The sequence below is a fragment of the Lethenteron reissneri genome, chromosome 5 (assembly GCF_015708825.2).
Source record: "Lethenteron reissneri isolate LAM-NWPU_2019-01 chromosome 5, ASM1570882v1, whole genome shotgun sequence".
Taxonomy (NCBI): domain Eukaryota; kingdom Metazoa; phylum Chordata; class Hyperoartia; order Petromyzontiformes; family Petromyzontidae; genus Lethenteron; species Lethenteron reissneri.
In genome coordinates this window covers 6,730,189-6,744,835 of record NC_083783.1, presented here as the reverse complement: position 1 = coordinate 6,744,835, position 14,647 = coordinate 6,730,189, and the positions used below count along the sequence as shown (strand labels likewise).

Here is a 14,647-nt window from a genome sequence, read left to right as displayed (position 1 = left end):
GCGAGTTGTCAGAGTGGGGAGCACAGCTGATGCATCTGCCCGTCATTTCAGTCAGTCATAGTTACCTGAGTCTTTCCCGTGACATCCTGCCACCGAGCCTTCGACATTTCACGTGGCCCCAACGTCTGGCAACAAGCGCCGTGGTAACATCACGGCCACTTAAGTGGCGAACGACGGGTGGCAATGTTTGCTGCGTGTGTATGTATACGGTAAGAGGTTAGCGTCAGTGGTTAGCGCACTGCGCTGCAAGCCAAATTCCCGGCCGTGGCTAAAACCATTTAACTTGGACAGCCGAGGGGTGCTACGTTGATGGTCCGCGTTGACCTCTGTGCACGACCTCACGCCGAGTCTCAGTGACGGTCGGAGCAGAGTCACCGGCGATATGATGGATCCAGAGAGGGCCGATTGCGACCACAAGGCCAGAAGGGGGACGGCCGCCTGCTCCGGCTTCATCGTCCAGTCCTGTGCCTTCTCTACGTCGGCTCAGCCTCTAAACGAGGACCTCACACGACGCGTAAACATGCACCACTGGGGAATGAAGACGCACGTGTGTGTGATGCCAATCACACCACCTGCTACGTTCGCCGTGCTGGCCTTGATGGGTGCTCGCTAACAGGACTTTTGTACGCACGTGCGTTGAACTTCTTTCGCACCGCAAGCAGCCAACTGTGCTGATCGGAGGTGCGGGGGAGGATAGCAAACTAAACACACGCAAAAATCACTTTTATATAATCACTTTTTAATCTAGATCATTTAAAAGTGCTTAGCTGCAGCGGCTTCCTAATATCGGAGGAAAGCGCGTTCCAGACGGCCGCAAAAGCGCTGCGGTGACCACCGCCTTTGTTCGATGGGTAGCCAAAAGCCGCTGAGAGGATGAGTGGAGTTCGCGTGATGATGGTTTATGGTCCTCGAGGTAAGCAAGGAATTGTGGTTCATTTGTGGCAAGCGCTTTGTGTATAATGTGTATGCCAACACTGCACGTAGGCTCCACGGGACGTGTTAGTGTTTTGAACATCGGTTTACACACCGGACCCGGTATGGTGTGTTGTGGGAGGGAACTCCAACCCCCCCCCCCACCACTCCATCAGCATTGGAAAGACAAAGGGGCCCGGCCACACCACCCCCTTCGCGTGCCACGCCGCCGTTAACACGTGCACTCGCCAACGGCACTTGTGCCAAAAGTCTACGTCGTCTACACGGGGGGGGGGGGGACATCTTTCTCTTTCATAATACACATCTTTTTTGGGGGGGTTAGATCGCGTAAATATATAAATGTGTCGTTAAACCCGCCACCACCCGACACAGCCAACTAGTAAGGTTTGTCAGGTAACGTGGCCATAGCCGCAACATTTGCAATGCACTCCAACACACAGCCGGTGTTGCTGTACTAATGACGAATTGGCACGTTCTGTTTACGTGACAAACCTTACTAATTGGCTGTGTCGGGTGGTAGCGGGTTTAACGACACTTCCATATACTTACGTGATCTAACCCAAAAAAAATACTCGTATCATGGATGATATTGGTCGCGAAAGCCTACGTGTTAAACCGATCGTTCTCTTTCTTTACACTTATGTAAACGTTGGTGCCCTTGCTGCATGTACCCCCCCTGCCACCCCACCCCCCTGCGTGTGTAGGTACATGGGCGATGAGGGCAAGGCTGCCATGAGAGCCCTGCCCATGGAAGGAGAGCCCTGTCCTCGGGCAGCACTGGCGGTGTCAAACTGCAAGCCAGCCGGGGGCACACGCGTGTTCACCAGCAACACGCACAGCGCACACGTGGTACAGGTACAAACCGCACCGCGCTGGTACCATGAGCATGTGGGGCTTCATCGAATGGGCACCCCCACCATTGCTAGTCTATGGGTCTCTCCGTGAGTCTATGCGTATCTGTGTGAGTCTAAAGGTCTCTGTGTGATTATATGGGTCTCTGTGTGATTCTATGGGTCTCTATGTCAGTCTATGAGTCTCTTTGTGAGTCTGTGGGTCTCTGATTCCATGCGTCTCTGTGCTAGTATATGGGTCTCTTCGTGAGTCTATGCGTATCTGTGTGAGTCTAAAGGTCTCTGTGTGATTATATGGGTCTCTGTGTGATTCTATGGGTCTCTATGTCAGTCTATGAGTCTCTTTGTGAGTCTGTGGGTCTCTGATTCCATGCGTCTCTGTGCTAGTCTATGGGTCTCTCCGTGAGTCTATGCGTATCTGTGTGAGTCTAAAGGTCTCTGTGTGATTCTATAGGTCTCTATGTCAGTCTATGAGTCTCTTTGTGAGTCTGTGGGTCTCTGATTCCATGCGTCTCTGTGCTAGTCTATAATTATTTCCGTGAGTCTATGCGTATCTGTGTGAGTCTGTGGGTCTCTGAGTCTATGTAACTGTATTTACCCGGAACCGTATTTATTTTAAATGTAATATCACCTCCGCTCAAGGGGGTATCAAAACGTTGTACGCTAAATAAAATGCAAAGACAAACTTAAAGAACATTCCAGTGAAAGCCATGAGAAAACAGTGAATCTTGCACTTCCTCCGAAAGACACCGAGGCCTTCCAGCGTGCCGGATCACCGCTGGCTAGGTATTCCATATCCTTGGGGCGACGCTTCAGAATGCCCGACCCCTACCCAGTGGCGAGCAAAGAGCCGAGGCTGGGAGAGTAGCCGTAGCAGGTGCTGCTCTAAAGAGCGTAGAGCATAAACTCCGGTCGTGTGGGAGATCAGTCAGGGCCCCGAGGTATATTGGGCCAAGACCGAGCAGTGCTTTATAGACCAGCATGGCTAACTTATACTGAATGCGAAATCTTACTGGAAGCCAGTGCTATGAGTCTCTGTGTGAGTCTATGGATCTCCGAGTCTATGGGTTTCTGTGTTAGTGTTTGGGTCTCTGTGTGAGTCTATGGGTCTCTGAGTCTGTGAGTTTGCAGTCACGAAAGCTTTAAATCCAATTACTACTGCTGATTGTACCCACCTAGCTATGGCTCTCACGACCATCTCCACCCCACCCACCCATTACGGCTCGCGCTGTCAACACAACGTGATGACATCTTGGATGGAGGCTCTTAGGAGGGGGAGCTGGCAAGCTTTAAGGTAGACATCAGCGGAGCAGACCCCGTGCCAAGACGGCTTTTGTCAAGAAAAATTCAGAACCGCTGCCGCGCAGATATAATTTTCCGTGCGCTGGCCCGCCAAAAACGTCGCGTGCGATTGTCGCACCTGCGAGCGTTTTGGCGTGTCTATCATAACAACGACAATCATGAAACAAACGGTGGAATCTCAGCTACGAGGTTTTTTGTCGCGGTCTGTGTTCGGGATCTGGCGCTTGTGTGTGTCTGTGCGTGAAGCCACACACACACAATAGGGCAGAGCCGGGGCCAAGAAACATCTTACGGTGGTGGGCAGTTCTTACAAAGAAATAAATATTTTTTTTCTGTGGTAAATATCAATACCATACCAATTTTCTCGCATCCACCACTGCAAAGAGGGAGATGGCACCGCATCGGTTGACGGGCTGCGTGATGAACCCGGCGACCCGAGTTCGTATCCTGCCAACGGCTAACGTCAGCGGCAATTATACCTCGGGATCCCTTAGGTTGACTCGGCGGGCGGGTACCGCCAAGAGACGGGGTTCAATTCTGAGTCTCGGCCCTTCCGTGATTGAATTGGGTCCTCCGGTGCAACGAGTTTCTCTTGTCAGATGAAAATTAAATGAGCGCCCGGCACGCCGCGTCGACATCGGAGAAAAAGGCGGCCGGGCCTGGGACGCCGGCCACATCGCACCCTTCAAGCGCCGTGCAGGCCTCAAAAAAGGTTGCGGCACGTGCCCCCCCAAAATGTTTTTTTTCTGTGAGGTTATATGGGGACCATTATGTTTGTGTGAAACCACGCAGCTTTAAGGCACCCTTTTCTTGATTGATGACTAAAGCGTGAATTCGCACAGAGTTGTCTCACGAGAGCTGTGGCCACCTCTCGTTTGACTTTTCAATATGTTTTAGGCCTCGGCTCTTGATTAAACGAAACACGCGGCCCCCCCCCCCCCCGCCGCCCCCGCCCCCACCTTTTTTCCCTTAACCTTTCCGATAAGATTCTCTCTTCCGCAATGATGGACTTTCCGCGTTCTTTCATTTCGCAAATTTCCCAGTGTCCCTTTCTTCCTCCTCGCTTCCCTTCGCACCTGCCTGTAGCACGACAGGTGCGAGTCGCAGGCTGAGCTCAATGGAAGGCTCTTGCTGGAAAATCGCGCACGGTATCGTCGCCCGCGCGTAATTGGAAAGTGTTTCCATTCCCGTTAAATAGCTGTTCTTCGTTACGTACATTCATACGCCGATTTCCTTTCATAAGATAATTATTTTAAAAGCACCACGACCTGCTCTTGTCTCCCACTTCACGAGAGAGTCCTTGCCTTGAACATCTGGCGGCTCGCCAGCATTGATTCCAGCACGCTTGGCTGCTGGTGAGACACTGCATGTCGAAAGCGGTCCAGAGTTTACTCGGAACTGAACTGATGCTGTTGGAATTGTGCACGACCAGAGGGCCATAGCGCCGATGGGTTATGCATTTTCTTTTATTAACGTGGATTAGAGGTGTTGTCGCATTGACTGTTAAGAAAAGTAAGTGGCCTTGGGCGGGACGCGTCGCTTGAAGTAATGACGGCCGGTGGTCGAGACGAACGACGCGGTGGGTGCCAAATAAAGTCTACCACGGAGATGGATCAATGAGAAATCCGCTCAAATGAAGCATTGAGATGGATTGTCGCGTCGCATGGCTGTGACGGACAACGACGGCTTGGCGGGGGGGGAGGATTTCATCCAGCGGTGGATAGTTCATCGCCGCCGCTGCTGCTGCTGATGATTGACGACGATGAGGATTTCTATGATTAGCTCTCCTTAGCGCATTTGGGCGAGGAACTCGAATTCTGTAAACGCGAATTCCCACGCACGAAGCTGTCGGGCCAGGGCACGTCACGCCAAACAAAATCACCACCCACTCCAATAATCGAGCGTGGCCAAGCGTCCCGAAGGGGCCTTTTCGAATGTGTCACGACCCCATATTTCACGACACAAGACCCCGCAAGTTGAGGCCTCGAGGCAACCACGGGGAGACTCTATCAAGAGCAAGACCACGAAGCAAGAAATGAATGGTTGGAGAGACTGCGAATGTGTTGGAAAATAAGACTCGTTAACGCATAAGCAGATGAACATTTTTATTAACATTTTTATTTTTAATCTGTTTCACGAATGATTGGCTCGGGAGAGATTAAATTGTAAACGGTAAAATTACAACACTATTCATCAATTACACTCCCCGAAAGGGGAAACAATTAGGTAATCGGGCAATGACTCTTAACTTCACAGCACTGGCAAATAAAAAACTCATCCAGAGCAGACCGTACACAACGTTTCACGACGCAATGCCCCGATCCACAAATGCGAAGGAGTGCATCATCACAACGATGTCGCACTCCGCTGTCTCCTGACGCAGTTATCTGGTCTTGACCCCCTGAATGTGAAATTGTGGCCGTTGTTCTGCATCTGCATCAGACGTATGAACGAAGAAGAAGGAGAAGGGACATTGCTTGAAACGTCGCCAATTATTTATGTCGACAGCGACAGACTGTCTCTGCAACAATGAAGGTCCATTGCCCCAAATGTCGCCTATTAAATATTTGTTCCCGAGTGTTGCTGACGGACATGTTGAAAGTTTGCCATTTCCACTGCGGCGCAACCCAATGATGTTTCTGCTCAAGACAGTAGTTTTTCAAATCCATTAGTTCACAGGTAGCCGAGGTAAATCTGAAAAGGTGAGCCAATTGCAGGTGTGGAGATCGTAACACTTTGACAGCTTCGGTGCAGAGTGTTGAAGAGTCAACAGTCTGCGAGGTTTCCTTCTCAACTGTGCATTGAGTTGGTGCTCATCTATTCTTTACAGCCCTGAACCAGTAGTGAAAATTCCACATTCCTATGCCAGGGCCGATTATTTTTTGTCTGAGAGGACAACCCCGTTGAGTTCCCCCACTAATTGGCACTCGTTTAATTGACCCCCAAAGGGACGATGGGCTGAGTCAATCACCGAAGCAGGATGTGAACTCGCAACATTTCTGATTGCGAGTTCGGTACGAATGTTCGGACGGACTATACATGCAGCAGCAGCAGCAACTGCAGTAGCAGCAGCAACTGCAGTAGCAGCAGAAACTGCAGCAGCAGCAGAAACTGCAGCAGCAGCAGAAACTGCAGCAGCAGCAGCAACTGCAGCAGCAGCAGTACCTGCAGCTCCCTTTGATGCTGTTAATCCTGCATAATGCACATGCATAGGTAGTACTAATCACATACCTGCATTTCCCATAAATATGCTAAATTCCTCTTGATATGCAAATTCCTTTGTCAAGGCGCCCAGCTTATATATATGCTCCAAGCTCGTGTGCTGTTTCATTCAGACTCTGTCGCCTCGACGGACCTGGTTTTCCACCTGAGGACGGCTGCTTGCGTTGTGGCCGAAACGTCGTGAGAATAATTTTATTATGTTTTATTTTTATTATTTTATTTCTTCCCTTCTACGTGACTTCACCGAAAGAACCAAGAAGATGGACTATACACGGACAAGGGGTCGTGCCGTGTGGCCAGGCTGGCACGCTGGAAGATTGTCTGAACACCGTGGCAGTGTTTCTCAACTCCAGTTCCTTGTGACGCCCCCCCACCGTGCAACCGTCTGCGGTTGCCACCTTTCAGTAGGATCAAGGCGTGGGCGATGAGGCGGGGAGGGGAGGAGTGTTACGGGGACAGCAGTGAGAAACACGACACTACGGGCTACCTACCACAAAGAAACATCGGGAACATGAGCCTGGACAGGAGAGCTGATGATGATGATGATGGGTTTGTGACAATGACCTGTGCGGCACCCATGCCTACAGAGCGGAGGGAGTGTGGACAGCCAGATGTCGCGAAGGAAAAAAACTCAAAGCAGACAAACAAATTGCCGACCATTGAGATATCATTCCCCGGTGACTTACTCCGTATTGTAGGGCGAGCGCGAGTAAATAATGAAATATCAGGGAACGCCATGATAAATAAAGACGATAGCAAACAAAAAGACCAAAAGAGTCCCCATTGCATTGATGCTACAGAAGCCATGAATACGGTCGATCAGTCTCGTTTGGAGTTGCGTCCAGCAGTCCCAGTGACAAGTCGTGGACCAGCGGAGGGAGAAGGCGCAACTTCCCGGAGCCATGAAATTATCGAGGCGCGTTTCTTTCTGGTTGTACCTCCATGTTCGCGGCATGACGTGCCGACGTTTCCTGCCCGGTTGCTGGGGTGATCTCAAGAACGCTGCAAATTTCGAGACGTTCAATAACTTAGGCCTCAAGAGCAAGGCTTGGCGGTGCACCGGCACAGGTGGCGAAGCTTTGAGATGGTGGCCAGAGTTAGAGGCCCATTTACTGGAGATTTTACCCAGCCGTGCAAACACTTACGACAAACGCTCTGTGCCACTTCATTTGTATGCGACACTCCTCCCGCAGTTAATAGAGAGAGGGAAGGACCGTGGTTATCCTGGGTGGCACCATTTCTTCCCGTAATAATGACGGTTACTGGGCCTTGGTGATGGGGATCATAGCAACATATGGATGATGGTAATGATGACCATATCTTACGTGCAAAGCACGCTTTGTTTGGGGGGGGGGGGGACAAAGAAGATTGCACGTGTGCATGATTTTAAATTTTCTTTAAGAAATGACAAAATCAGGATTTATGAAAATAGGCCAACACGGTTATTAGAGTATATATGTTTCTGTTAATGTACTCTGATGAAGGAAGCTTGTGTTGCCTCAGAAACGTCGTGATTTAATTTAGTTGTTTTCATTTATTTAATTTTATTGATTGTTTTACCTACATGACTTTACCGAAAAAACCAAAGAGTGTGAATCCTTGCAGTCACGAAAGCTTCAAATCTAGAAGTACTCTGGTGTGTTGTTATTGCTCTACTGAATACGATGTCATGTACTGCAGAAGGCCTTTGAAAGCGCCACGATGGCGAGATGTTAACTACCTCGCCTGGTATACAGGAGGTTGTCAGTTCAATCCTAACGCCTGTGTATTTTGAGTTTGCATATTCTCCCCGTGGTAGCGTGGATTTTTCTCCGGGTCCCCCGGTTTTTCCCTCCACATTTAGAATCACGCGTTTAGAGTATTCGGCTGCGATAGATTTCCACGCACCAAGCCACTTCGTTGAGCTGTCATTTGTGGCCAGTTCGCTTCTGAAAGAGAGCTCAGTAGCTCAGTGGTGCTCACCCGGTAATACGAAACGTCGTCTTTAGTTTATATCGAGTGCGGTGCAAGGATGTTGCTGCATTTGGTGTAATGGTTATCACACTGGACGTGCAATCAATCCAGACGTCTCCCAATGCGGCCAACGGGCACATTCCTCGTGCCACTGCCGGCGGAAGGGACCCCAGACTTAGAGGCGAGCCTCGTATGCGAGATGGAAAGTCTATGGCCAAATCCTCCTCGTTGGCCGGGCGTCTTCGATGAAGGTGGGAGCAATTCTAGATTTGAAGCTTTCGTGACTGCAATGATTCATACTCTTAGGTTTTTTCGGTAAAGTCACGGAAGAAAAAAATTAATAATTATAAATAAATAATAAAGCCGCGGAGGTAGAAAATTTATAATAATAAATAAATAATATTGATAAAATAATAATTCACGACGTTTCGCAGGCAGCACAAGTCTCCGTCATCAGGTGGGACCGTCGCAGCTAGATTTATTGTATCAAGTGAGGCAAAATTCCAAGAGACAAGCCCTTAAATACAAGTTAAGGGGGGAGGAGGAGGGAGGGGCTTATCTGAATGTGGCAGCCAATGAATGGGACGTGTTGGGGGGGGGGGGGGAGTTGGGAATTGTGCCTCACTGGCTACAGTAAATCTGGCTGTGACGGTCCCACCTGATGACGGAGACTTGTGTTGCCTCCGAAACGTCGTGATTTGTTATTTAATTTCTATTATTATTTCTATTATTTCATTTTTATTATTTATTTTTTACCCACGTGACTTTACCGAATAAACCTAAGAGTATGGTGGGAGCAGCCCACACTTTACCCCTCCACACATGCAGCACATGAATCGATCAACTGTGGTGTGCCCTTTGAGTCTGCTGGGTGGACAGGACGTGGGGGGGCTGGGGCTAGAGGTGGGGGAGAGAAAGGGGGGCGATTTGTGAATCTGTATGTAATGTGTCGGTGATTAAAAATCCAAGAGGCGTTCTGTACCCGCGAGTTGGAAGGCGATGGAAAACAAAGTTGCGTCTGCACGTTGTAACAAATCACAAGCAAGCGTCTTCTGTGCTTTTATTATGCCGCAAAGAGTCGCGTTGCTTAAAGCCACTTGTCATCAGAATTTTTTTTTACTTCGTTGGCTTGCGTTTGACTTAGACAGCTTGCCCCCCCCCCCCCCAATTAAATATAATTAGTAGATTAAGTTCATTAATATAATTTGGATGGGAAATTACAATAGCCGGGCCGTTTCCAATTGCAGCCTTGAGTTGAAATGAGGTAACCGGTCGCATTTGGCCCATGCTCTGTGGCGCAGCGGTTAACGCACTGCGCTACGAACCGGTCCTGAGCCTCGCCTAGGTCGACTCGGCCTCAAATGAGTACCTGGTTGCGGTGTCTAAAAACATCGACACTCGGAGGAGACAAAGGCGGCCGGGCGTGGTGTTGGCCAGGCACGTGGGGGGGGGGGGGGGGGGCGTGCACATTCCGCCGTGCGTGTGCAATGCGATTAGGGCGCTGCAAATTGGCACGGCGATCCGTGTGCAACTGCCCTTAATTGGCGTGATGCGAGCAATTAGCCCGCTATGCAGATTAGCAGAAATGTCCAGCGTAGCATCGAGTGCTCACGCATTTGTTGACGACCTTTGCCTGATATTTCTGCCGCCGATTTGTAATTCCCTCGCAGCGTATCGTGCTTAATTGCGTTTACAAGTTGATCAAATAATATAATGTGTTTCATTAGCTGCGAAACCCTTGCCCCGTTGTGTTTATATTTGTTGTGTTTTTTTTATGTTGGTGTATTTCAAAACCCATAACGCACCGCTCCTCAAATCGTCGAGTTGCCGCTGTGTATAATTATCTATTGAACACTCCATTGATCAGGCTTCTTTACACATTTGCAACGCATGGAGAAAATCTATATCATCGCAAGGATGCGTGGACACGTCCGCGTGTTTGCCGACAAACCGCCAGCGCATTCTTTATTTGGAGCCGCCTCGCATGCCATTTCGGTCCCGTGAGAAGATTGCGATGTGTTTGCGTATCTTTCACAGGATCGTATTCAGGCGTCCCCGCAGCAGGCACGCGGTCATTAATACTTCGAATATATATCGAAACAAGAACGGAAAAGTTCGCAGAGCAGCGTGGAGAGATGCATGCCTGGAATTACCCTGAAGAGGCAGAGAGAGAGAGAGGGAGGGATGCGTGGATTGATGAACGCAGGCAGGTTAAAGGCACCGTCCACACTATTTAAGGAAATCAAGCGCGCTTAGACATGGCACGTCTTGTGAAGGGGGCGGCCAACATTAATAACACTGGTCAACACACTTTTTCTGGCATAAGGTATTCCAACGGTTTTAAGGTAATTTTGGGGTGCTGATTCCAAATCTGGCATCAGTTTTTGTCTATCACATCAGGTTTTTGAGATATCAAATATTGCATTTTCAATAAAAACTGCAGAAGAAAAATATTAAATAAATGTGGATATCTACATAAAATGATATTATAAACACACTATCCTAAAAATACAGCACCATATTTTAACACTAAAGCAGTCACTGACTCGCAACAACTTGCAATCATAAGTGACAGGGTTAATTTCGGGTAAAATCAATGAAAATGGGGTATGCTGATAGCATAAAAATGATGTGATAGAGTAAATCTGAGATCAGATTTGGAATCAGCACCCTGAAATTAGTCTAAAACAGCTGCAAAAGTCCAGGCCAGAATTTTTTTTTTTTGTTGACCAGTGTAATGGATTGGCAGCCAGGCAATGGGAGGTGACTTAATTATTGATATTATTTCATACTACTTACTCTACGTGTCGAACGAAAGTAGCGCTTTGCAAAGAGTTCTTTCACCCGTGTTTGAAAAGTCATTTTTGTACATTCACAGAAATAGGCCTTTGATGAAATCGCTGCAGAATGCCCCACCCCATAATATCCTGACAGCTGAGCAGGGTTGATACTGGTCAGCGCATGGGCAAGCCCTCATCCATCCAGCAGTGGATTGTAAAAAGGGCGGTACACGCACACGCACGCAGCAATATTGTATTAACATTGAACCTCTCGGTGAGTTTTCCACGGAGTGCAGTGCCAAACAGGCTTGTTTCACTGTGACATTGCCAGACTGCAAAGTGGGTGCGCATAGCCACAGGCAGTGTGCGAGACAACAAACCGAGGGATGTGTTGGCAGGGGGGGAGCAAACACAACTCAAAGGGCACTCAGCCGCCATCCATCCACGAACACTCGCCTTGCAGTGTAAAATTATACCGTATCCAACTATAGGTCAGTCAACACTTCTGCAAGCTCCCTCTCGCTCTCAATACAGGCAATTGGAACGGTGGCTGGGTAGCCTCCAGAGGGCAGGGTATTGAGCCAGCAGCGCTAAGATCCTGGGTTCATATCCAGGCAGTCACCCGTGATGCAAGCGGGCTTCTCGACCTCGGTCAGCCATAGACTTACATAGAGACCCATAGACTCGAATAGAGAATCATAGACTTACATAGAGACACATAGACTCACATAGTGAATCATAGACTTACATAGAGACACATAGACTCGAATAGAGAATCATAGACTTACACAGAGACACATAGACTCGAATAGAGAATCATAGACTTACATAGAGACACATAGACTCGAATAGTGAATCATAGACTTACATAGAGACCCATAGACTCGAATAGAGAATCATAGACTTACACAGAGACACATAGACTCGAATAGAGAATCATAGACTTACATAGAGACACATAGACTCGAATAGTGAATCATAGACTTACATAGAGACACATAGACTCGAATAGAGAATCATAGACTTACACAGAGACACATAGACTCGAATAGAGAATCATAGACTTACATAGAGACACATAGACTCACAGAGAATCATAGACTTACACAGAGACACATAAACTCACATAGTGAATCATAGACTTACATAGAGACACATAGACTCGAATAGAGAATCATAGACTTACACAGAGACACATAGACTCGAATAGAGAAGCATAGACTTACACAGAGACACATAGACTCACATAGAGACCCATAGACTTGCGCAGAGATACGCAGACTCGCCTAGACTGAGTTGTGATTAAACCAGGTTCTCGCGTAAAGTTAGATGTTTGTCTTAGGCCGGTCACCCATAGACACACATAGAGAATCATAGACTTACATAGAGAGCTATAGACTCAAATAGAGAATCATAGACTTACATAGAGAACAATAGACTTGCATAGAGAATCATAGACTTACATAGAGAACAATAGACTTGCATAGAGAATCATAGACTTACATAGAGACCCATAGACTCAAATAGAGAATCATAGACTTACACAGAGACACATTGATTCACATAGCGAATCATAGACTTACACAGAGACACATAGACTCGCATAGAGAATCATAGACTTACACAGAGACCCATAGACTAAAATAAAGAATCATAGACTTACATAGAGACCCATAGACTCAAATAGAGAATCAAAGACTTACAGAGACACATAGACTCAAATAGAGAATCAAAGACTTACAGAGACATATAGACTCACATAGAGAATCATAGACTTACATAGAGAATCATGGACTTACATAGAGACCCATAGACTCATATAGAGGGAGGCGTTTATTGAGTTGATAATCTCAGGCTTGTCACCAATGAATGCAGACAAAAACAACTCAGCACATTAAAACACGTTCGTAATTCACGTGGTGAGATTCCAGCTCTCAGACTTAGACATCGATGGATATACGACCACCACTCTTGGCAAGGCATGCACAAGGTGTGACTGCAGAAGTAGTTCTGTAGGATCAACTTCCAGGGCAAGTATTTGACACGAGGTTGACGCATGGCTCCCTGCAGAGTTCCGAATGTATATTTCATCGTCCCGTGACTTGAGGTACATAGCGCAAATGGAATGTATTTTTTTAAAGGAAAAAAAAAAACGTATTATTTTAAATAAGTCATATTTAAAAATACTTTTTTAAAAAACACGCTTTAATGAAATGTATCGTACTAGTAATGGCAGAACTCCACGACTCCAGGAAGTGGCCCCGAAGCTTGCCGTGACGTAAGGGGCCGTGGTGATTTACAGCCAACGTCAGTTGAGCGTGGACAATTAGGCCCAAGTAGAGACATAACATATAAAAATGAATGTCTAAAAATACTTTTTTTTCTTTTTCATGATAGAACTTAGTACTGTCATCAGTATGACATAGGTATACCAAGTTTGCAGTCGATATTACATTGTGAAGTGGGTTAAAATTGAGTTACAAGATTTGAGGATACGACAACAACAACAGAGTGAGTTCATAGAAAGCGTGTAAAAATATATTTTTTAAAAATAATGATAGAATATGGTATTGTCATCAGTATGACATAAGTATACCAAGTTTGCAGTCCATATGACATTGAGAAGTGGGTTAAAATTGAGTTACAAGATTTGAGGATACGACAAAAACAACAGAGTGAGTTCATAGAAAGCGTGTAAAAAGATCTTTAACATTTATTTTTTATTTTTCATGATAGAATATAGTATTGTCATCAGTATGACATAAGTATACCAAGTTTGCAGTCGATATTACATTGGGAAGTGAGTTAAAAGTGAGTTACAACATTTGAGGATACGACAACAACAACAGACAGAGTTAAATAAAAGTGTGTAGTAATAATAATAAAAAAAGATGGGGGCATTCTAGAAATGTTTTTGGGGCACTGCATACTTTCCCGTTGTTAGGCAGCGTGGCCGATGAAAGCGTCCAGTGCTCTTTCGAGTTGCGCTTACTCTGCACGCGAATTCATCTTTCGCCAACAGCTCCGAAAGCTTCCGCAGCCCGTGGAACGAATTTCTTCTCTCGAATGTGCACCCTGAAGGTCACGTGACCTCCGTTTGGCCCTGACGTTTCTGAATGACCACTTCACACTTTTTTTGGGGGGGGGGCGAGGGGGGGCACGGTTTGCGTGCTGTTGTCCAAGGTTTCTGTCCGTCAGGAATTTCATTTTTTTTTTACTTCCCTTCGAAGGTTTTTCCATCGTCCTTTTTGTCCAAAAGGTTGTGGCAAGTCGTCAAAATGAAAATACGGTCCGGACACTTTGTCGTTGTCATCATCGTCGTGCGATTGTGACCTTTGGTATAAACTGCCTCTATGTTAAACTCACAGGGAGAGAAACACGCAAACTCCAAATATACAGGCATCAGGGTCAGGATCGAACCCACGGCGTCCTGCATACCGGTGCGAGGTAGTGAACATCTCACCACCGTGTTGCCTCCGCAGTCTCACCCATGAAAGCTGCTGCACGATGGGAAGTTACGCTGCGAATGTAGCGGCCACTCTCCGGACAGACTGAATCACAGGCGCACATACACGCGTAGCTCGAGCCCAATGCATAATGCATGAC

The 14,647-nt window shown here is 47.3% G+C and overlaps 1 protein-coding gene across 3 annotated transcripts in view; it reads left to right on the top strand.

Moving 5' to 3' along the window:
• The window catches only part of LOC133351810 (kelch-like protein 9), a 72,497-nt gene that overhangs the window by 20,512 nt on the left and 37,338 nt on the right, over nucleotides 1-14,647 (top strand). For all 3 annotated transcript variants that reach the window (XM_061567372.1, XM_061567352.1, XM_061567362.1), the window contains exon 2: nucleotides 1,638-1,788. In XM_061567372.1, the coding sequence (XP_061423356.1) occupies nucleotides 1,642-1,788 (147 nt within the window). In that variant the 5' untranslated portion in view covers nucleotides 1,638-1,641. The remainder of the gene's footprint in view (nucleotides 1-1,637; nucleotides 1,789-14,647) is intronic.